Consider the following 24,189-nt stretch of genomic DNA (forward strand, 5'->3'; position numbering starts at 1 on the left):
CCAGCTGTTGTCAAGGGAAACTAGTTTCTCTATTCTGGGCATGGTTCTTATTCTGAAACATATATTCTGAATGTATAAGAAAGTACTTAGACATTTATGTATGCGTGATTTGTTATAAAATATTATAAGCAACATGGAAGCACAGACGTATGAAGAAATAACTAAAGGCTGGTAAATCCACACAGATGGATGTGAGACGTTCAGTATTTTGACAAAACATATTAATACAGTTGTAAAATGCTCTTAATAAAGTGAGGCACAAAACATCTGGATATAATATTGAACATACAGTATTATCTCAATATAGTCAAACACGTGTGAAGAAGAATCTGTTCCTGTTAGCAATTCTTTGCTGTAGGGTAATTTGATTCATTTGTGTTTCTGTATTTCCCAAAACTCTGCATCGCGGGTCCTCAGCTAGGTGGTTTTTCCCCGAGGAGGCACTTGGCAGTGTTCGGCGACAGTCTGGATGCCACACCTTGAGGGAGGTAACTGCTGGCCTGTCATGGGTGGAGGTCAGGGATGCTGCTAAGCGGCCTGCGATGCTCCACAGAGCCGTCTCCCCACCTGCCCCCGCCCAGGACAACAAAGAATTATCTGCTCAAAGTGTCCGTGGTGGCGAGGGTGCTCTACATTAAACATGTATCTTATTTAAAATCAGGAAAAATAGGACATTAAAACCCCAAGGAAAAGGCTTAAATCCCAGGATACAGAAATCAAATTTTCTTATACAGACCACATTTTAGGGGAGAACTGTCAAATATTATTTCTTTCAATATAAGAAATCGGAAAAGGTGCAGAATTGACTCTGATCGTCACTGTAATTCACGGTGTAAGCTCTGGAGCGTGAGCTTTGCCCAGTGGGCCCTCGGGCTTGGTGTCAGTCATCTGAACCTGAGTTTCTCCAGTCGTGGGCATTTCCTGAGTTGTTTTCTAAATCCCCAGTTGGCTTATTCTGGATCTAAATTGAAGCCTGGGAACAACCAATAGTCACTAAAGCTTTCTGAGACAAAAGAAATTGCGCCTGAATGAACACTTTATGTGAAAATACTTTGATTGCTCATCCTGGCAACATTCCTAAGATTTAATGCGGTGAAACCATTTTCAGAAAAATAAAAGTCTCGTGATATGAGCACACAAAGAAAAATATCTAAAAATAGCTAATAGGGGAAGGACTTTGCTTTTCTTTACCATGTCCGGTGGCCAGCTGTCCGTGATGCCCTTGACATAACAAAAAGCCAGGTCACGTTGTACATTAAGATTACCGATTTTTTATAGCTCTGATCCCAGAATAAGCCAATGTGATCATGTTATTCTGAAGGACATTGAGTTAAGTTGTCGAGGTTCGCTTTTACCATCGCGTTGTTTTCTCTACATGCCCACGTACTTCCTGCTAACCCGTACAGTGTTGAGTATTTCAAACACTCCGTGTCGTGGCAGGCGTGATGCTGTCATGTTATCAGGCCTCAGTGTCAGCTCCATTCCTGTGCCAGCCTTTCCACAGCCCAGAGTCACCATTGTAGGAAACACCTTCTCGCACCTTTCCAGATGGTGCCGTGGGGCACTTCAGAAAGTCTGAGGGGGCAGCAGAAGCACTTGTCTTCTGACATTAACCACAGTCACTAATGTTGGCTTTGAAAAAGTTCTCTGCATCTCACATCTGACATTTGGGGGAGGGTTGCAGTGTGGACATCACTTTGAAAAATGTGATGAGGGGTCCGTAGCTCTTTCTACAAAAAAACAAACACTACAGGACTTTGTCAGCAGTCATGACAACTTGTCCGGTGGTGATGTTGACCAGACACTAAGGGATAACCTTAGTCCTTCTGACTGGCAAACATGCTTTAAGCACCTGCTTCTTGCCAAGAGTGGCCTGGTGCTTTGCATTTTTGTAACTAATCCCCGCACCACCCTTACCAGACCAGGTAGGTATTCTTTTTCCGACTTCAGTACAAGCGTCTGAGGTTTAGACCATCTTTTTCTCTAGCCTCATGCAGTTATTAGATGGTGGAGCCAGACTTCAAATTCAGGTCTGCGTCTCCAGAGCCATCACCAGGTGCCAGAGTCTGGCTTTGCCTGTGTTTCAGGAGAATCCCAACCCTCTCCACGCTTGGAATGGAACACAGTCATCTTTCCCACACAGTGAGCGGTAACCTGAAAAAGTGATTACATGAGTGTGCTGTGGTCTCCAGCTGAAGTTTGAGAATTTGAGTGTAGGTACTTGATTTGAAAACCTAGTTTCCCAAGATTTGTATCATGCCGTAATTTTTTTAAAAGTGAGATTTTAAGATGAGACTAAACAATCAGTATTTGTCTAATTATCCAGTGGTGTTATCCATCCTTCATCTAATCCTGGATAATTTAGCGCAGAACCTGTCAGCGTGTTTTACCCTAAAATGCCCCCTCTCTTGTTATAACCCTATCTCAACATAAATAGAAGACAGACAGACATGTCTTCTGTGGTTTTTCTTTTCTTCTTTCCTTTGAGGGTGAGAGATGGGGGTGAAAAAGGTGGTAATGAGTGATTCGTCACAATAAGGAAAATGTTTTGTAACAATTAAAAAATGTTCAATAAATCAATTAGGGAAGTATATTTATTTCTGTAATTAAAATGCTCTACGTTCCCTCCCAGTACACGGGAGGGTGTTAGCAAAGAGGGTAGAAGAAGCTTGAAAGAATCTCTGCTTGGCCTTGTGGGTTCCCTACATTCTGAGGTTTCTGGTGGGTTAGGATTTGGGGCCGGGGACTGTTTCTTCAAGGAGCATCCCATAGTGCACTTCTCTTGCTTATGATGGTGGAAATAGCTTATTAATTTGAACAGTGAAATCGGTTCTGTTTGCATAAGAGATGATCTGTTTGAGGTGCCTTTACGAGGCTTTTAGGTAAAAACGGTGAATAAAATTGAGTCAGTCAGTTGACTCAGCTCTGTGCGCTATCCGTTGCCCCACTTTTGTGCTTTATGGTCAGATGTACTAAATACAAGTAAATGTAATGATTCTTTCCCATATCAAAGATTGAAACTTCAGGCAAGATTTAATTAGGGGCACATTTTTTCTCAAGCTTCCCGGTGCATTCTGATGAATTCCTTAGATGTGACTGATGTTCATAAAGTATATTTATAGTGTCTGGGCCGCTGCAGAGTCACCTGGTATGTTTCCTGCTATGGTAACTGTTCCAGTTACTGGTTTTTTTTTTTTGAGGAGAAAGTAATTTTTTTAATTATCTCAGGGACACTTAATTGAACAGAAATCTCATGTTCAATTTACTTTGTTTGCTTGAAATCTTATAGCCAAATATGTGGCTCTTTTCCCCAATTTCCTTATTTATTTCATATTTAATTATAGCATATTTTTTTAAATTAATTTTTATTGGAGTATAGTTGACTTACAATGTGTTGTGTTTCAGGTGTACGGTAAAGTGAATCAGTTATACACATACATAGATACACTCATTTTTAGGTACTTTTCCCATACAGGCCATTACAGAGCATTGATTAGAGTCCCCTGAGCTATACAGAGGTCCTTATTAGTTATCTATTTTATACATAGTGGTGTGTACATGTCAACCCCAGTCTCTCAATTTATCCCCCCTTCCCCCCTCCATTTACTCATGTACTAGTGCAAAATGCAGTTGTGTAATTGGAAACTGGTGGATGCTTTTATAAGCTTATTAGCTTCACGTAATTGTGTGTTATACTGCGCGTTGAAAGTATCGCATTATAATATTCAGGTGACGTGGCAACCAAAACAGTTAAATTCTTACAGTATAGTAAATGTGGACTTGCCGTGAAAATGAACACATTTACTGAAAGATATTTCTATAACGTGTTAACAATGTATTCTCATTTGATAACTATTGTTTTTCTCTTGTTCCTTTTTTTTCTTTTTGTTTATTTTTTTTGTAATTTACTGCTTGCCATTGCAGGAAGTAGAGGTTTGTATTCAGCTTCTGTATTTCACATTTTATTTTTGATTTTATATGAATCTTTACATTTTAATTACTCATAGACACTCAATTCACATTATTTTTCTCCTTAGGATGATTATTTCCGCACTTGGAGTCCAGGAAAGGCCTTCGATGGGGGTAAGAATGTCATTACTTTACAATAAATGTTTTTACATGTTTACAATCACTGAACTTTAAACATGATATTTATTGCCTGGTTAGATTTTAAAATACTAAATAGGAGAGCTTAGATGAATGGAAAAAATTCATGCCATAATTACTTTCACTTCAGAATATTATAGTTAGAGATAAGTTACTTAGGTATTGTGATTTGTCAAGGTGTCTCTCATTTTTAGAATCATATCTGATTTGTCTGATTTGGGCTTCTGAACTTTACTGTGTCCATTCTTATTAGTTGATACAAGTCACTTCATCCAGTTCTCAGATATATTCAAGTACTTTCACTAGGAAAGAGATTTATTTTTGCAAAATTTCAAAACAAATGGCTTTGCTGTCTCATTTTCAGTAAATAAAAGCTTTCCTTTAAAATGGAGCAGTCTGGTAATTAGACTCAGCTGGTGTCTTAGTAAGACCCGAAAGGAAAACTCTTGTATTGAAAAACTGTACCTGCAGTTCGTAGTCTTGGTTGGCCCCCTTGAGACGGAGGGCAGGACACACACACGGGAGAGGAAGCCCTTCCCTGGGTGTAGGAGTTGCCCGATCTCAATGCAGTCATAATTATGTTAGTAAACAGATTAGTTTACCAAACTGTACACTATTAGAACCAGACTCTTTCTTTTAAAGTTTGAAATTTCTACTTTACATCGTGTGTAGTAACCTTACATAACATGGTATCCATGAAGCAGTATTATTTAAAAGTAGAAGTTGTTTTTTTAAATGAGCCATACGATGCCGTTAGGGGAAGCTTTACAGTATTGTGCTGTGTTTCCTAATATTTGGGATGAACGCTACCTCAGCCAGCCTCTGAGTAGGGACCTGCTGGGATGGACAAAGGATTGTGGTCAACGTAGAAATTAACCTTCAGTCGGAAACAGCAGTTCACATCCTGCCCCTCCTGTAACATTACTTTCTTTGTTCCTTACTTCGTGATTGCACTGTCATGATCCAGTGTGTTAATTTGTGGGATTTACATAAAAATGATTTTGATTTGGTTACTGTAAGTCAAGTGAAAGGCACTAAAAGACAGGCAATGAAAAAATACAGGCAAATATGCTTCACATCATTACACTTTGCAGATATTGTGTTTACAAATTGAAGGTTTGTGGCAACCCTGTATTCAACAAGTCCATTGGTGCCAGTTTTCCAGCAACATTTGCTCACTTCCTGTCTTGTGTCACATTTTGGTCATTATTTCAAACTTTTTCATTATTGTTGTATTTATTATGGTGATCTGTGATCAGAGATCTTTGGTGTTACTATTGTAATTGTTTTGAGGCATCACGAACTCCACCCAAATAAGACAATAAATGTAATAAATGTTGTGTGTTTTGACTGCTTTACCGACCAACCTTCCCTCCGTCTCTCTCCCTCTCCTCGGGCCTCCGTATTCCCTGAGACACAGCAATACTGAAATTAGGCCAGTTAATAACCTACACTGGCCTCTAAGTGTTCAAGTGAAAAGAAGAGTCACAAGTCTCTCAGTTTAAATCAAAAGCTAGAAATGATGAAGCCCAGTGAGGAAGGTATGTCATTGGTGGGAATGTAAATTGGTGCAACCACTACGGAGAACAGTATGGAGGGTCCTTAAAAATCTAAAATTAGGGCTACCGTATGACCCAGCAATCCCACTCCTGGGCATATATCCTGAGAAAACCATAATCCAAAAAGACACTTGCACCCCAGTGTTCATTGCAGCACTATTTACGATAACCAAGACATGGAAGCAACATAAATGCCCATTGACAGAAGAATGGTTAAAGAAGATGTGGTGCGTGTATACAAGGGAATATTACTCAGCCATAAAAACGAATGAAATAATGCCATTTACAGCAACATGGATGGACCTAGAGATTATCATACTAAGTGAAGTAAGTCAGACAGAGAAAGACAAATAGATCATATGATACCACTTATATGTGGAATCTACAAAAAAGATACAAATGAACTTATATACAAAACAGATATAGACTCACAGACTTAGAAAATGAACTTATGGTTACCAAAGGGGAAAGGGTGGGGGAGGGATAAATTCAGAGTTTGGGATTAACATATACACAGATAACCAACAAGAACCTACTGTATAGCACAGGGAACCATACTCAGTGTCTTGTGATAACCTATAATGGAAAAGAATCTAGAAAAGAATCTCTGTATATATAATATATATACACATATATATATTCAGCCATACATATATGGCTGAATCACTTTTGTGTACACCTGGAACTAATACAACATTGTGAATAAACTACAGTTCAACAGAGATTTTAAAAAAAAGCAAGCCGAGATAGGCCAAAAACAGTGAGCCCAGTTCTGAAAGCAAAGGAAAAGTTCTTGAAGGAAATTAAAAGCGCTGCTCCAGTGAACACATGGATGCTAAGAAAGCCAAACAGCCTTCTTGCTGACATGGAGAAAATTCTAGTGGCTGAATAGAAGATCAAACCAGCCACAGCATTTCCTAAACCGAAGCCTCATCCAGAGCCAGGCCCCACTCTCTTCAATTCTGTAAAGGCTGAAGGAGGTAAGGCAGCTGCAGAAGAAGAGTTTCAAGCTAGCAGAGGTTGGTTCATGATGCTGAAGGAGAGAAGCTGTCAGTCTCCATAACATAAAAGTGAAGCAGTGAGGGGGTGATGTAGAAGCTTTAGCAAGTTATCCAGAAGATCTAGCTAAGATAATTAACGAAGCTGGCCACACTAAACAACAGATTTTCAGTGCAGACGAAACAGCCATCTGTTATAAGAAGATGCCGTCTAGGACTTTCATAGCTGGAGAGGAGAAGTCAATGCCTGGCTTCAAAGCTTCAACGGACAGGCTGAGCCTCTTGTTAGGGGCTAATGCAGCTGGTGAGTTTAAGTTGAAGCCAATGCTCATTTACCGTTCTGGAAATCCCATAATTAAGAATTATGCTAAATATACTCTGCCTGTGCTCTATAAATGGGACAACAATGCCTGAATGACAACACATCTGTTTACAGTATGCTTTACTGAATATTATAAGCCCACTGTTGAGACCTACTGCTCAAAAAAAAAAAAAAAAAAAAAGAATCCTTTCAAAATGTTACTGCTCGTTGACAAGGCATCTGGTCACCCAAAGCTCTGATGGAGATGGACAGTGAGATTAATGTCGTTTTCATATCTGCTCTGCTGACACAGCATCTGTTCTGCAGCCCATGGATCAAAGAGGAACATTATGATTCATGGGAAGAGCTTAAGATACCAACCTTAACAGGAGTTTGGAAGAATTGATTCTAACCCTCATGGATGACTTGGAGGGGTTCAAGATTTCAGTCGAGGCAGGAACTGCAGATGTGGTGGAAACAGCAGGAGAACTAGAGTTAGGAGTGGAGCCTGAGGATGTGCCTGAATTGCTACAATCTCAGGATCAAACTTCAATGGATGAGGAACCGCTTCTTAGGGGAGAGCAAAGAAAGTGGTTTCTTGAGATGGAATCTACTCCTGCTGAAGCTGCTGTGAAGACTGCTGAAATGACAGCGAAGGATTAGAATGTGACATAAACTTAGTTGATAACGCAGCAGCAGCAGGGTTTGAGAAGACTGCCTCCAATTTTGAATGAAGTTCTCCTGTGGGTAAAATGCTATCAAACAGCATTCATGCTACTGAGAAGTCATTCATGAAGGGAAGAGTCAGTTGATACGGCAAACTTCCGTGTTGTCTTATTTTTAAAAACTGCCGCAGTCACCCCCGCCTTCTGCTACTGTCACCGTGATCAGTCAGGAGCCAGCAACATCCAGGCAAGACCCTCCACCAGCAAGAAGGTCATAACTCACTGAAGGCTCATAGGATGGTTAGCATTTTGTAGCAAAAAAGTATTTTTTTTTTTTTTTTTGCGGTTCGCGGGCCTCTCACTGTTGTGGCCTCTCCCGTTGCGGAGCACAGGCTCCGGACGCGCAGCGGCCATGGCTCACGGGCCCAGCCGCTCTGCGGCATGTGGGATCTTCCCAGACCGGGGCATGAACCCGTGTCCCCTGAATCGGCAGGCAGACTCTCAACCACTGCGCCACCAGGGAAACCCAAAAATGTATTTTTAACTAGGGTGTGTGCATTGTTTTTTTTTTTTAAGACATAGTGCACAATTAATAGGCTACAGTATAGTGTAAACATAACTTTTATATATTTTAAATATCTTATATATTAAATATATTTTATATTTTTCTTTTTAATTTTATATTAAAAAATACATGTGACTCACTTTATTGCAATATTTGCTTTATTGTGGTTGTCTGGAACCGAACCCACAATCTCTGAGGTATGCCTGCAATGAAATGCAGACTGAGATATATGTGCATGCTTTCTTGGGAAATGAATTTTTATTGTGGAATCATAAACCTTGAAAAATTGCAGTTATCTATGAAACGGATGTTAACACTTAAATTTGCTGTACTTGGTGTAGCCAATTACAAATAAGATGCTTTGTTTTTCTCATTTGTGTGTGTGAATATGTGTTGCACTGCAACTTATCTCTTGTTTAAAAAGAAAAAGAGATCGTTATAGAGAGGCTTCCAAATCCTGAGGTACTGGTAAGACTGATGTACTTTACTATTTGAAGAAGTTTTTGACCTAACAACTTGTCAAATACCATATTTATCAAGCAGAGAGTAGCTCAGGCATGATAGCTAATGTTTGTAAAGTGTCCTATATGCAGTTACTGTTCTAAGTATTCAGTATATGAGTTACATTAGTTCATTAATCTTCACGGTCTCCCTGCTGGGTGGATGGGGAAGGTGAGGCCTGAGAGGTTGAAGGTCCTGCCAAGGTCATATTGCTACAAAGTGGCAGAGCCTGGCCTTGGGTCCAGGCAGTGTGACCCCTGCACCCCGTTTCCTGATTGCTAGGAGGTACTGTCACTCGTATGGTAGCACTAAGATGAAATAATGGCATATAAATGGAATTTTGAAGGTTGTGCTTTAAGAATAAGTATTTAGGGCTTCCCTGGTGGCGCAGTGGTTGAGGGTCCGCCTGCCGATGCAGGGGACGCGGGTTCGTGCCCCGGCCTGGGGGGATCCCGCGTGCCGCGGGGTGGCTGGGCCCGTGGGCCATGGCCACTGGGGCTGCGCATCCGGAGCCTGTGCTCCGCAACAGGAGTGGCCGCGGCAGTGAGAGGCCCATGTACCACCAAAAAAAAAAAAAAAAAAGTATTTACTTGACTGAGCTTCAAAATATTGTTGTTAGCTTTGTTTCTGTATTTAAAATGGTATTTTGTACACTGTCAGGTTTTGATTGATTGAACATATAGTTGATAAATACACATGGGAAAGTTTTGTATTCAAAAAATAAGAAAGAAGGGGAAAATTAGTTTGAACTACATGTATTTTTTTCTATTTTGTTTTTTTGTGTTGAGTCAAATTAACCAACCCATTTGTAGACTATAGTGAGGAGTGAGAAAAATCATCCTGTTCTCATCTGGCTTTGAATAAGATAGATAGTGTCATCTCATTGGGATAGAATAGACACTTGACATATGTTAACTTCAAATGCTTCTTGTTCTTTCTGACGAAGGAACTTTCCATTAAGGATCATTTTCAAAATGATTGAGCTGTTGAACATAATTCAGAATACTTTTTATGAGTGTTTCAAGTTTTAATATATCACATTTTTCATTGGCTTATGGACATCAATATCATATCAATATAAATTGATTTTCCCCAGTATCTTTACTGGGGGTCTTGCATATTTCTAAAAGGAGCAAAGAAAAATTTACGTTAGCTAGCATAGAACATTTTTCTGATAATGTTTGTATAATTTTTACCATACTCATTTAAAATTATAATTTACTTCCATTTCTATTATGTTCCACAAAATATGCAAAAATACCACTAATTTAAATGTTACTTAATATTTCATAAAATTAATGGCATAATTTCTGAGTGCAAAGCTCCTCTTTATGTATATCCATAGATGTACCCACACATACATACACAACATGGTTACATAGTTACACACTCAGCAAACACACATGTTGGCACAGGCAAACTTGCCTCTAGGTAAAAATCAACTGATTGTTCACATATAGCTTATTTACCTTCTGGTTTTGCTGTGACATTTTCCATTTCTTGTGAGTTTCTTTTTTTTAATTAATCAGAACATTCCCACTTATTTTAAACTACTAAAATAGTAAGAGTTTTGGAAAAAATATAACGGTTTTAAATGAATTAAAGTAAATCTATTTTGGTGATGGTGAACTTGCTTTGAAGTAAAAGAAAGTATACTGATGCCATAAATAAATTGCTTTTGATTGCTCTACCTAGAATTTTCTGTGCCATTACTTCTGTTCATTAGTTGACAGAACATAAATTGCCTGAAGAACAGTTTTAACGAGGATGTGCACCTTCTTGAACATGGCATAAAAATTCTGTGTTTGCCATGAGAAACTGAAGGGGTAGTTCAGGAATGAACCTTAGAGGGGCAGCATGATAAGGATTTTAAATAATTTAATAAATGCTTCAGATAAATATGCTGTAGATTTAAAACATAGTCACTTGTTTCCTTTTCACTACATTCTTCCTGCCTTGTTTTTGGTTGGGGGTTAATTTGGGCAATAGCTAAGTGGCTGAAATTTTTAGCCTTCGTTCTTGAGAGTTGTTTAGAGAATCTACTTGTCCCAAAGTCCTGTGTACTTAAGGATCACCTTTTATCCAAAAGTTTTTTTCTCCAGCATTTGATATCTACCGAGCCCCGAGATGAAAGCGATTCAGGCTAAAAATGTGTTTTCTGTATTTCCCCAGTTTTACCTTCCAATCCAGCTGAGAGTCCTCCCCTTGGTCCTTACCGTGTGGTGAATTACGTAAAGAAGCTGAATTTAATAGATCCGGAGATCTCAGGCAGATCAGTTCTCTGTTATTGATGTGTTTCCCCTGCTGGTGCAGATTTCCAGGAATATGGAATTAGGGCAGGAGTGTAGCTGTGCTTCCGTCAGCATCTGTGTGTCACCGCAGTTTCGCACTGTGCTCTGTTTCTGAGCCCGGCCCTCTCTGGGAAGGGTAGCTTGACTCCTGCTGGCTGGTTAAGTTGTATTTAAATTAAACAAACGTTCCTGAAGAGGTGATGTGCTAGGACACCATTCCTAAACGCCAGCCGCTCAAAATCTAGCTGCGAGAGATAAGCATGGGCAGCTAGCTCTGTGTCTGCATGAGCCACCCTTGCCCGGGAGTGGAGGGCTGAGAAGAAGACTTAGCTGTACACTTATCCACTGCTGCTGTCTTTCCAGGAGCAGGTCTCAGAATTTACCCGATTCCCCTAATTTCTCCTACTCATTTGCAAAGCATCTCACATAATCCCGCAGTCACAGCTTGAGGCATCCTCTGCAACCCGCCTCTGGCTGCAAAGGGAAAGCTGTGGAGGCTTCATCTGGAGCATTTTCCCCCTCAGTGAACAGAGCTGTTGAGTATTGTGACTGTAATTGTTTCTGAAATTGAAGAAGACTTGTGTTTGGGAAAATACACCCCGCAAACTCATCTTTCCCTTCTTAAAATGTACCCCCATGTTCTTGAAGGTGCATGTATGTGGTGACACATGTAGGAATTGTCTTTCTCCCAGATGCCTTTAACTTTTCACTTGTTCCACGAGGATAATGTTTTCATGTTCTGAGAGGGTGTTGGTTGGTGGTGTGGACCACAGGCCTGGCTGCCCTGCTTCCCAGCAGAGGCTTCCTGGTCCCCGATGCTATTTAGTTCATGGGCTGGGGTATTTGGGCACTTTTCTGGCAGAAAAATTGGTGTTCCCAGAACTGAAATTCAGTGGGGACAATATGCAAAGATGTTTATATGGTTACAATTTTTTTTTTTTTTTTTTTTTTGCTGTACGCGGGCCTCTCACTGCTGTGGCCTCTCCCGCTGTGGAGCATAGGCTCCGGACTCGCCGCCTCAGCGGCCATGGCTCACGGGCCCAGCCGCTCCGTGTTATGTGGGATCTTCCCGGACCGGGGCACGAACCTGTGTCCCCTGCATCGGCAGGCGGACTCTCAACCACTGCACCACCAGGGAAGCCCAGATTACAATATTTTTAAATGCTTCCATTTAAAAATTTTCCATTTAAAAATGCTTTCATTTAAAAATGTAAATTCTGAACCGTTATTTGATCTGAATCTTTATTTGATCAACACACAAGAATTGATTTCAGATTTTTTTATCACTTTGGACAGAGTACTTGCTAGGGTTTTCAAGGGCTAATGACCATGCCTCTTACATCATATGATAGTTATATCACACATGTTGGCAACCTTGGCTTATAGAACCCTCTGGAAAACCTGCAAAAAAACCTGTGTTCAACATAGAAACCAACAGGGCATCTTCATTTACCCTATGTCAGAGTGTACAACTACACAGGACTTTTAAGTGAGAAAAGTATTTCCTCTCCCCATCCAATTTTTATTTCTTTATACAAGAACAGTATTTATTTTGTTTTATACCAAAATCTATAAAATATAGGAATCAGGAATCTTAGATTGTTTCATTCTATGTCAGATAGTGCCTATTTTCCTGCACAGAATAATAAAGACCTGGTCTGTGTTTTTAATTTATAAGATACAATCAAGATTAATGGTACTTCATTTGGTTCGTATCACAGTAGCATGCATAGGTGGCAAGAAGGGAATTATATTTATTTCTTTTCAGTGAGCTTATGTGTTAGTAAATTGTGAATCAGATCTTTAGAGCGAGGGATTGATCAAATTCACTTCAAAGGTATTCTATTCTGCTACATAAGAAATAATATCTTTATCTCAAACCTTGTTAATCTAACCTAGTAATAAGTATTGTGAAGGTTGAAAAACATTAAAGATATACAGGAAATGATACTTAAGCAGGAATCCTCCCCTGGATAAAGGAGTGATTTTCAGTCCTGCCTCACATGAGAATTACTAAGCACCCAGTTAAAATGCAGCTGCCTGGGCTCGATCCCTGAATGTTTGATTTAATTTATCTGGGGCAGATTTGGGGCACTTCCTGTGTGTTTGAGTGTGTGTTTTAATTTTAAAAATTGTGACAAAATTTACATAACATAAAATCTACTGTTTTACACATTTTAAGTGTATAGTTCACTGTTATTAAATACATTCACACAGTTGTGTAATCGTCACCACCATCCATCTCCAGAATGTTGTCATCTTCCCAAACTGAAACTTTGACCCCATTACACCGTCGCTCCCCATCCCACCCCCCCAGCCCTTGGTCCCCACCATCTACGTTCTATCTCCGTTATTTGACTCCTCTAAGGCCCTCGTGTAAGCAGAATCATGCAGGGTCTGTCCTTTTGTGACTGACATTTCACTTAGCATCATGTCCTCAAGGTTCACCCACGCTGTAGCACGTGTCAGAATTCCTTTCTTTTTTGAGGCTGAATAATGTTCTATTGTATTATGTATGTGCCACATTTTGTTAATCCATTGATCCATTCATGGACGCTTGGGTTGCTTCCCCACTTTGGTTATTGTGAAAATGCAGCTATGAACATTAGAATACAAATATCTGTTTGAATGTCTGCTTTCAATTCCTTTGAGTATATACCCAGAATTGGAATTGCTGGATCTTGTAGTAATTCCATGGATAATTATTTGAGGAACCATCATACTATTCTCCAGAGCAGCTGTATCATTTTACATTCCCACCAGCAATGCGGAAGAGTTCCAATTTCTCCACATCTTCACCAATATTTGTTATTTTGTTTTCTTGAAAACAGTATCCCTCCTGATGGATATGTATATATTTCTGCTTTAAGTTCTACAATTTATTATTTTATGCAGTTACAGTTGAGAATCACAGGGTACGAGTAGTGACATGAAAATAATTCCTTTCATCTCCTCATTCTGTTTTGCAGTACCGAGAAGTTTATGGTCAAAACAGCTGTTTTTTTGAAGGCAATCAAAAATGTCAGGGAACTTTAAATAACCTCTTCGCCTTTTCAGAGCTGGTGCCAGAAGCAAGTGCGAAGGAGTTTGAGAATGGATTGTGGGAATCAGGAAACCCCCAAAGACAGAAGTAGAGTTTCCAGTGAACAAGGACTGCCTATGTGTCAGCCTTAAAAAGTAGATACATTCTTTACAAAGGAAACAAGTTGAGAGAAGTCGGTAAAGGTAACAAAGCTAGTAGGCATAGCTGGGTCTGAAGTCTCTTGTTAGTGGGTTTGAGTCCTTTCCTCTTTCTAGCCTTGCATGCATGTGTTCTGTTTCTCAACTCAGATGTATTTTTTATGAAGAGACATGGTAGGGATCGAAACCGCAGGATGTGTGGGCAGGGGTTGGAGCGGGGGTCTGAGGAGCTTAGGTTCTTTATGTCTGGGCGCAGAAAGAATTCAGCCAGAGGCAAAGTGGTAGGAAAGAAGCGATTTATTAGTGTAGGACGCTTGTGAGAAATGCCGGCGAGCAATCCAGCGCTGCCCCTAGAATTTAGTGGGCTCCGTATTTATCATCAAAGGAAAAGTGGGGAGGGAGAGAGGACCACCTGCTTCCTCATTCTTGAGTAGACATCAAGCTTCCATCATCACCTCCTTCACACAAGGTGGGGGAGTTTTCTTGTCCCTACGTGGTCAAGCCGGGATTGTTACGGCACTATTTAACTTAGGAGAGGGGTGGAAACATATGCTGAAAAATGGTAAATCATCGCAGGTTTCAGTATAATGTCACCTTTTCCTTATATTTTTGTTTTCAAGGTGGACAGAGGAGCATGTCCTAGGAAATATGAACTTACTGAGCTCACTGGGCAGGGTGTGGGTTTCAGTCCACCATGGTTTTTTTTTTTTTTTTTTTTTTTTGTGGTACGAGGGCCTCTCACTGTTGTGGCCTCTCCCGTTGCGGAGCACAGGCTCCGGACGCGCAGGCTCAGTGACCATGGCTCACGGGCCCAGCTGCACCGCGGAATGTGGGATCTTCCCAGACCGGGGCACGAACCCGTGTCCCCTGCATCGGCAGGTAGACTCTCAACCACTGCGCCACCAGGGAAGCCCTCCACCATGGTTTTATTGTCTGGGCGCATGTCTCATGCTTCTCTTGCTTGGTTTTGTTGTTAAGCAAGCCTGCTTTCTTGAGTGATCATTAACTCACAGGGTCTCCCATACTTTTTTCTCTACTTACGATCCCCTAGTGGGCTTAACTATTTAATCACCTACTTTGTCCCTTTACTCTGTCCCTATCAGGATGACACAGCGATAGCTAGCAATCATCCAGTGTACGTGGTACCCTGTTTAGAATTGCTCCACTACCGAGGAAAGGAGGTGTTTGTAACTTGTGTTCTAATTTTAGAATAGAGGAATATAGATTTTTAAACTCACTTATGTAATTATTATCCAACAAGTGCAAGGATTTTTGCAGTGGGTGTATTTCCATTTCTTGGGAACAATTACAGCATATCTGTAAGGCAAGAAAATGTTTTAACGACATAAGAAAGCCTTTGTGGAATACTTTCTTGGAAGTACTTTTCCTTGAAGTCTCTTGACCACGATTCTCACCTCACTTCCTTTACAAGCACTGGAGGAAAGAAGTACATGTGTTGGGAATTCCTGGTAATTCCCTGGCGGTCCAGTGGTTAGGATTCCACGCTTTCACTGCCAGGCGCCTGGGTTCGATTCCTGGTCAGTCGGGGAACTCAGCTCCCACATGTCACGTGGCATGGCCGAAATGAAAACAAAAAGTACATGTGTTCTTAGGTTATTGAAGTGTTGGCCCTGAAACTCAGAGGTGCCTGTATCCTGTCACTAAAACAGCTGAGGAATGCCTGCATCTCAGGGAGCCTGGGGTCCAGCCTGGACTCAGACTTTCTCCTCAGATGTGCCAAGCAGGCATTTACTATGTGAAGGCAGCTTCTTAAGTTAAACAAACATTTTTTTTCCTTATGTCCAATTTGGGGTCCTATATTCATGATCAAGAGTGAATAAATTCATTCTTCTACATGAAAATTATTGGAATATTAGAAACTAACCAATATGATACTCTTTTTAAGAGTTTTTGTTTAATGAATCACTTTTTAAATTAATGAATATCTTATTTTATTATTTTTTTAATAAATTTATTTTTATTTTATTTATTTATTTTTGGCTGTGTTGGGTCTTTGTTGCTGCACACGGGCGTGCTCTAGTTGCAGCAAGGAGGGGATACTCTTCCTTGTGGTGAGCAGCCTTCTCATCGTGGTGCCTTCTCTTGTTGTGGAGCATGGACTCTAGGTGCGTGGGCTTTGGTAGTTGTGGCACCTGGGCTCAGTAGTTGTGGCTCGCAGGATCTAGAGTGCAGGCTCAGTAGTTGTGGCACACGGGCTCAGTAGTTGTGGCTCGTGGGCTCTAGAGCACAGGATCAGTAGTTGTGGCTCACGGCCTCAGTAGTTGTGGCACGTGGGCTCAGTAGTTGTGGCTCGTGGGCTGTAGAGCTCAGGCTCAGTAGCTGTGGCGCATGGGCTTAGTTGCTCCGCGGGCATGTGGGCTCTTCCCGGACCAGGGCTCGAACCCGTGTCCCCTGCATTGGCAGGCGGATTCTTAACCACTGTGCCACCAGGGAAGCCCCATAATGAATATTTTAGATGAGAATCCTCGGCTGCTCTTCACAGAGACCCTGGAATGTCATGGTCACGGTTTCTTCTAGTTCTGACATTTCACAAATTATTTAATATAAATTTTTTATAGATCGCTAATTTTGCTCCTTTGCCCCAGACTTTATATTTTCCTCTTTCCTCAGCATGTTTCTTGGTGACTCTGCCCAGGCGCTCCTGAGGTCCTGAGATAAATGGCCAGTTGTGGGGAATGTTTGCTTGGGCCACTGAGACGTGAGTTAGAGTCACAGCTGAGGAATCCTGGCTACTTACTTCGTGCCAGACACAGCCATTCTACAGGTGTCTTCCTCTGATTAAAAAAAAATTAGGAACAAATTCTAATTCAAAAAGTTGTGAAACTGAATGAAAAACATGTAAAACCTATACACACAGTAATATAATGTTTAGTATTTTTCCTTCTCTCTCTCTCTCTCATATTTCTTTTGAAAAAAATTAGTAAACTTTTACTACTTTTATTTATTTGAAAACAGTATTCTTGCCCTGACATGAAGTATTTGTCCGTTCTGTAGTATTTTTTAATAGCTAGAGTGGTCACAGAAATTCTTGGGCTTCATACCCTTGAACAATAATTATTTTGAGAGATATTGTGAAAAATTTTTCTTCCTTGACAAGTTTAGAGTAATGTTATTGGGTAGAGCAGTGTTTCTTATTATATTAAGCAGCATACATTACAATTTGTAATTAATAAGATGAAATCAATTAGGCTTATCAGTACCATTTATGGAGTAGTAAAAAGGAGTATATACCCTGGATTCAGTTACTAAAACAATTTTCTACAGCATAATAGCTAGTCTTTTTAAAAGAGTAACAGTGAAATGCCCCCCCTTTAAAATAATTACTTTTTTAAATTTTAAATAATCTGATCAAAAAACATATCTTCTTGATTGTGGTCATGGTATTAAAAAGATTTATCAGTGTTTCACCTGTAAAGCCTGGGAAGTTATTTCTGTTACTGTTTAAAAGGTGAGAAGGCCTGACCAGAAAGGTACTCTTTTAAGCACGGTTTATTACATTTTTAAAAAACAGACCTTATTTTTCAGAGCAATTGTAAGTTCACAGCAACGTTGAGCAGAAGGTCCAGAGATTTAGCCCAAGCCCCCTGCCCCCCGCACACAGGCACAGTCTCCCCGCCCTCAGCGTCCCCACCAGACAGTACATTTGTTGCACTTCATGAACCTGCACAGACACATCACATCACCTACGTTTTCACCCTGTGTTACCACTTCATCATGGTCAAGCCCTTTCAGGCAGTAAGAATCAAATAGAGAACTAGACCCAAACTCATCCAGGGAGAAGTAAACATTCCAGGTGACCTCTGAGACTAAAATCGCAAAATATTGCGTCAATGTGGGTCTCCCAGAATGCTCTGGTTGTTGACATAACAGGTAACGGGGCAGCCGTCCCTCTGCTCACCTGATGTTTTCAGTGTAAGACCATGTCAATCTAGAAAGCCATATTGATTTTCATTAGAATATAGAATGGTGTCGATATGTGACTTTATAACTTTGTTCACCGTGAGTTGTAGATTTTCATCATAAAGGACAGTATTTGGCAGAGAAGGTTTAAAGAAGGATATGAGTAGACCCTTCCATTCAAGAAGTTCTGTATTTCACAGGACAGCACACGTCTCTTCTTTGAGAGTCCACTGAATGATAATCAAAATCATCCCAAATAACTGTCAGCAAAAATATTTTAAGGTGATTTTTTGTATTTTCTTCTGTGCCTGGTTTACAGCAGAACTGAAAGGTATTTTCAGTCGAACTGTGCCTCACAGCACAAGACTGTACCAGGGACAGAAGGAAAGAAACAAGGTCAAGAAGACCTTGCCTTGAAGGAGCAGGAGCTCCCAGACTCTTGGGTGTGTCCCACGTAGCTTAGAGAAGAAAAGCAGGTGAAGGTAACTGAGGCCAGACCATCAGAATTCAAAGTCCAGGGAAATACACTGACATATCGTCTAGGCACACCAGACACAGCTCAGGTAGGTCAGGCAAGTGTGTGTCTTATTAGGAAGGTCACGTTCTGTCAGTGGGTAACGACATCAGTAGGGGGAGTCTAATACAAGTTTTTTGGCAAGATAACGTTAAATCGTCTTTCATAAACATTTAAGATGTGAGGATGAGAAACAGGATTATATGGTTGGGAGTTTTGTTGCCGAAACCCAAATAGAATGTTTATCCTTTTTTAAAATAATTAATTAATTTATTTATTTTTTGGCTGTGTTGGGTCTTCGTTTCTGTGCGAGGGCTTTCTCTAGTTGTGGCAAGTGGGGGCCACTCTTCATCACGGTGTGCGGGCCTCTCACTATTGCGGGCTCTCTAGTTGAGGAGCACAGGCTCTAGATGCACAGGCTCAGTAGTTGTGGCTCACGGGCCTAGTTGCTCCGTGGCATGTGGGATCTTCCCAGACCAGGGCTCGAACCCGTGTCCCCTGCATTGGCAGGCAGATTCTCAACCACTGCGCCACCAAGGAAGCCCTAGGATGTTTATCTTTACTGATTGTGTCTATGCTGTGGTGAAGACTTCAGTTCAGGTCCTGGCTGGTAAGGGGTAGAGTGGCAGAGACGGGTTTGCAGGGCGCTGCCTGCACGAGTGATGTGAGGTTGCAGCGAAAGGCAGTGTTTGCAGAGCTCCTGGCAGTAGGCACCTGAGTCGGCAGGACTTAGCCGGCATTGTGTCCCCGTTCAGACAGAGGACCTCTAGCCTTGGGCACAGCGATGAAGATGTGAATGAACTCGGCAGGTCTGGCTCAAGAGCCGGGAAACTGGGAGGAGTCTGCCAGCAGGCATTGTGGCGGGAAAGGAGACGGAGAACTAGTTACCAGGGCTAAGGAAGCTACAGACCAGGTTTCATGAAGGGCCAGAGAGCAGCCTGACAGCAGGATAGATACACCGCAGGAGGCTGGTCTGCAGAGCGAGTGGCCTCAGTCCATCCACCTCCCTGTTAAATGGGGACTCTTTATTTCCTTCTGCAAAGGAACGGGGTCCTGTTGGGACTTGTCTCATACTCTAGGAGATTATCCATCTATCTGTCTAATCATCTGTCTATCTATCCATCTATCTATCATCTATCCATCTTTCTATTATCTATCTATCATGTATGTGCCTATCTCTATATCTATCATCTATGTATGTATCTACCTATTTCTATATCTGCATATCTATCTGTTTATGTATGTATATGATGATATACATGTATATCTCTCATCGTCTCTTACGTTATTTCCTCTGCTCTCATGACACTGAAACCTGCCCACTTTCAGACATCGCCCTTCAGTCCACATATGGGGGGTCACACTTAGGTGTCATGATAACCATATAGAAATAATGAAAGCCATAAAGCAAAACAAAAACAAACCAAAAGTGTGCCCGTATGTCAGGTCTGTGCGGTCACAGTCTGTAGAAGAAATAGCATTTTTGTGCCTTAAGACTTCACCCCTGTTGTGTTTTCCTTCTCTTTGGAGGTGATCTAAGTGTGAATTGGACAGAGTCAACTCTCTCTTGTTCGCTAATCACTATAGTCTACTTCTATTTTAAACTGATCCTGAATAAGTTCCTATCAAGTTTAAACTAATTTATGAAAACAGTATATTTTATCAATGATAGATGTGAATTAGAGAACTAATACATTACTCGAAATATACTTAAGTACAAATGTATTTGTTGACAAAATAATTGCCTGATATGAAGAGTCTCAAGATTTTAAAACTGCGTGGAGATAAATTATCTTTTTATTCAAAAAAGACTTTATTTCACTATGACATTTCACTATGAAAATGACGTCATTGTTGATTAGTTCAAAATATCTGTGCCCTTTCAAGTACATTTAGCATTGCTTTATATGCAGATATATAAGTGGCAGTAATTTTTCTGGCTAGAGCACCACTAGTTTAAGTTAATGGAAATTCTCACAGATACAGATCTCAGAGGCCATGCTTTATCTTTAGTAAAAGTTTGCTATTGGGGGTGCATGCGTGAGAGCTATAGTTTTAATCACAGAACATGGCTGTCTTGCTGAGCTGATAGAAGGGAATTGTCACCATACTGCTGAGTTATGCTCCACAGGCAGCCCTGTTTTTAATTAGGTGGTTACCTCGCCCTCAAGCTGTGCTTTCAAACCTTATCTCCATCTTTCAATTACACAAAAGACATTCATTATCTCCTGCTGAGAAATACAGGGATGGCTTTTTTTTTATCAGTTATTCCTTTCCATGCCTACTTTCTTTGGTTTTCAGCAGTTTCTTTTTGTTGTTTTTTGGTAAATAAACCTTGGGTATTTGGATTCAAATTTTATCCCTAAATTTCTCAGTTTATTATCTTGCTTGAGATTGACTTTTTGGACATGAAAACTAATAAATATTATTTTATATACATAGAATTAAAAATTTTGTCCCCTATTTCTAGGTTGGCTACACTTTTATTTAAGCTTTCTAGAATTCGAGAGAATTCAGAGGGTTTTCAGAATCTGGAAATCTTTTTTTTTAATGTCTTTTTTTTTTTGTTTTTTGCGGTACGCGGGCCTCTCACTGTTGTGGCCTCTCCCGCCGCGGAGCACAGGCTCCGGACGCGCAGGCTCAGCAGCCATGGCTCACGGGCCCAGCCGCTCCGCGGCATGTGGGATCTTCCCGGACCGGGGCACGAACCCGTGTGTCCTGCATCGGCAGGCGGACTCTCAACCACTGCGCCACCAGGGAAGCCCTGGAAATCTTTTTGTTCCAATATTCAGATTCTTTCTGAAAGTTATTTGTTATAAGACATTTCAGAAAGAAGGTAGTGGCTACTCCATTACTATTTATTTTCTCATGTTACATGTAATTTCTTGTGGACAGAAGGGAATTCTGAAGTCAGGAGTATATGACAAACATAGTAATTTATTATTCAGTGAGACACTTGTGATAAAACAGCTGATGAATTTGAAGTGCAATAATCAGAAGAAAGAAGAGGATTGGTTGTGATTTTATTCAGGAGAATCTTCATCCAGTGAATTCACATGGAGAATTGAGACAGTTTATGGATAGCAGCATCTTCAGTACGTTCATACAAACGTTTCTGGTCCCTGGGCAGAGGCAGGCAAGGATGCTGCCTTAGCATCCTTGGAGGGGCTGTGCCTTGTGTGGAGGCTTACCATGGACCTGCCTGCCTTGTATCCACTGACTCAGCGTAATTCTTCCCCTATATTTCAGGGAATATATTTCACTCAATTTTGCTTTCACTTACTGTCTCTGATGAGCAAAGACTCCTCCCTCACAGGACGTGTGAGGATTAGATAGTCTGTCTGGGGTAGTGAGGATGGTACTTAGTCCACAGGAGACACTTAACAACAACAGCAGCAGTAATGATGCCTAATAACATGTTATCAGGTAAGTATAGCTTCTTGACTTACAGTTTTAAAGAACGAATATACATTTTTTTTGTTTTCCCAAACATGATGCTACCTTGAGCATTTATTTAAAAATATAAACCCTTAAAAATGCCCCAAAGTAAATTAGTTCTAGTCAAGGATTCCTTTTAGTTTTGAAAAGTCTTGCATTCACGCTCGGCCCTGCTGATTTCCTGCTGATAAATTAGTGGTCATGTTTATTGGGACGATGATGTCATGATACCATGATATTATGACTAACATCTCTGCCAATGGCTTTGAACTAAATTAAATCACAGCAGGTGATAATGTAGCCCTGCTGAGTATCTGTGCTGAGCTTGAGCAGTTGAGAAATAAAACCATTGGTCGTAATTGAAGAATTCGGGTTTCTCTGTAGTAGTTTTTCACAGGGAACTAAAGAGGATGAGTCCAAGTTGGCCCAAAATAACACGATAATCACTCCTTATTGCCTCATTAGCATTTTAAGAGTTAATGACAGTGGAGACCTTTAGTGTGTTTTCCAGAACCTAAATAGAAATGCAACTGATAATTTTTAGAGTTGGAGACAGAACAAAATGTCATTAAAGTCAGGCTCTTCTCTTCTCAGCTTTTTTATGTTGCTGTTGTTGTTGTTTCCTACGATAGTTAAGAAAACTGAGTTGACATAAACCCGTGTGTCTTGGTAGAACACCTGTATCCTTTCTTTGTAGAGACGGGCTTACCTGTGAGCACGCCTCCTGTCTGTGTTAGGTCTCAGCCATGAGTTACAAGCCTTGACTGGGCATGTAGCACCCACAGAGGTGGATGCACGATGTTCCGTGTGGCCTTAGGAACCACACAGGACAGTTACATGACTTTACTGACGTTGAAGCCAGAGTTCAGCAGTGTTGTAACCTGTGAGGCTGGCGGACTTCCGGCCCTGGGTCCCGTCCTCCAGTTCTCCTTTCCTGCCAGTGACAGCTGGCGTGCCCACCGGCATTGCCACCTGCATCTCTGCCTCTGAAACACCAGCTGGTAATTGAGCATCTTTATAGTCAGTAATTAAGTCATGTGCAGAAATTGGACACTTCATGTTTACCTCACATACCTGCTCCTGCCCCCGCCCCTCAAAAAATGCCCTAAAATCTTGACTTTATTTAATGGCGGTTGATTTCTTGTTTCTCAGGCTTGTAAGTTGGGACTCTTTCAGCCTCTTCCTCTTCTTCATTCAGATTCTCTCTTAATTTGTTGAAGTAAATCAGCAGCTGCTCCTGCTGTGGTGAGTTTATATACGTTGTGAGCTTTAGTGTCAAGCAAAATAAATCAACCCTGCCTTGAGCTGAGCGTGAAGGTAATGGCTAGAGTGAGAGCTAGCATTGTCTGCATCCTGTGCTGGTCCAGATTGCAAATCCTGAGGAACTAGGTCTGATGGGTAGGTCCAGGTCTCACATTCACTCCCTGACTGAGGCGCTTAGCCCCTGTCACTGGAGTAGAAGCATGTTGAGGAGATGGGGGGACGAACCTGAGAGGAAGACAGGCCTGTGACAGGAGGAGGGTGGCTCAGGAGGGGATGATCCACACCTGTTTTCTTCCTGCTGTTCCACCCCCGGGCACTCACACTCTGCTCCAGGCTTGGAGCAGATCTAGATCTCCTTTACTCTGCCCTTCAGTCCACAGGAGGTGAGCGGCATCCTACGACAGAGCTTCAGTTTCATGAACTAAATGTCTCTTCTCCCATCTCCACACTTTCTCTTCACCGTGCGTGGCTTTGTGGTAGGGGAGCCAGCCGTTCACCACTTACATCATTAATACTGGAATGTGTCCGTCAACACTGTGATCACAGAACGTGTGACGTTTAGGACCTTATAGTGCTGTGAGAGAATACGATATATTAGTCAAGTGAAGGAATATTTGTGTTTGCGGAAGATAATGAATAATAAAGGAGATTTATTCTCTTTGTCCTCAACACATGCGAATATCCCTTTACTGAAATAGCTCAGCCATATAATAAAACAATGCAAAATAGACTATAATACATGTAGGATTTATTCTATTCATGTTGTCTTTTCTCATATCTGTAATATAGTACCCTGTGACAGGCTAGGACTCAATCAGTATGAAAATATTATTAGACCAGATTTTTTTTTTTTTTTTTTTTTTTTTTTTGTACACGGGCCTCTCAC

General features: G+C 41.0%; 1 protein-coding gene across 1 annotated transcript in view; it reads left to right on the top strand.

Moving 5' to 3' along the window:
• The window catches only part of LOC113614757 (testican-3-like), a 168,877-nt gene that overhangs the window by 129,344 nt on the left and 15,344 nt on the right, over positions 1-24,189 (top strand). The window contains exons 2-3 of the mRNA XM_027096518.1: positions 3,925-3,933; positions 4,038-4,083. Of these exons, the coding sequence (XP_026952319.1) occupies positions 3,925-3,933; positions 4,038-4,083 (55 nt within the window). The remainder of the gene's footprint in view (positions 1-3,924; positions 3,934-4,037; positions 4,084-24,189) is intronic.

The sequence above is a fragment of the Aethalodelphis obliquidens genome, unplaced genomic scaffold, assembly GCF_003676395.1.
Source record: "Aethalodelphis obliquidens isolate GAN/ISIS:26980383/991018 unplaced genomic scaffold, ASM367639v1 scaffold103, whole genome shotgun sequence".
NCBI lineage: Eukaryota > Metazoa > Chordata > Mammalia > Artiodactyla > Delphinidae > Aethalodelphis > Aethalodelphis obliquidens.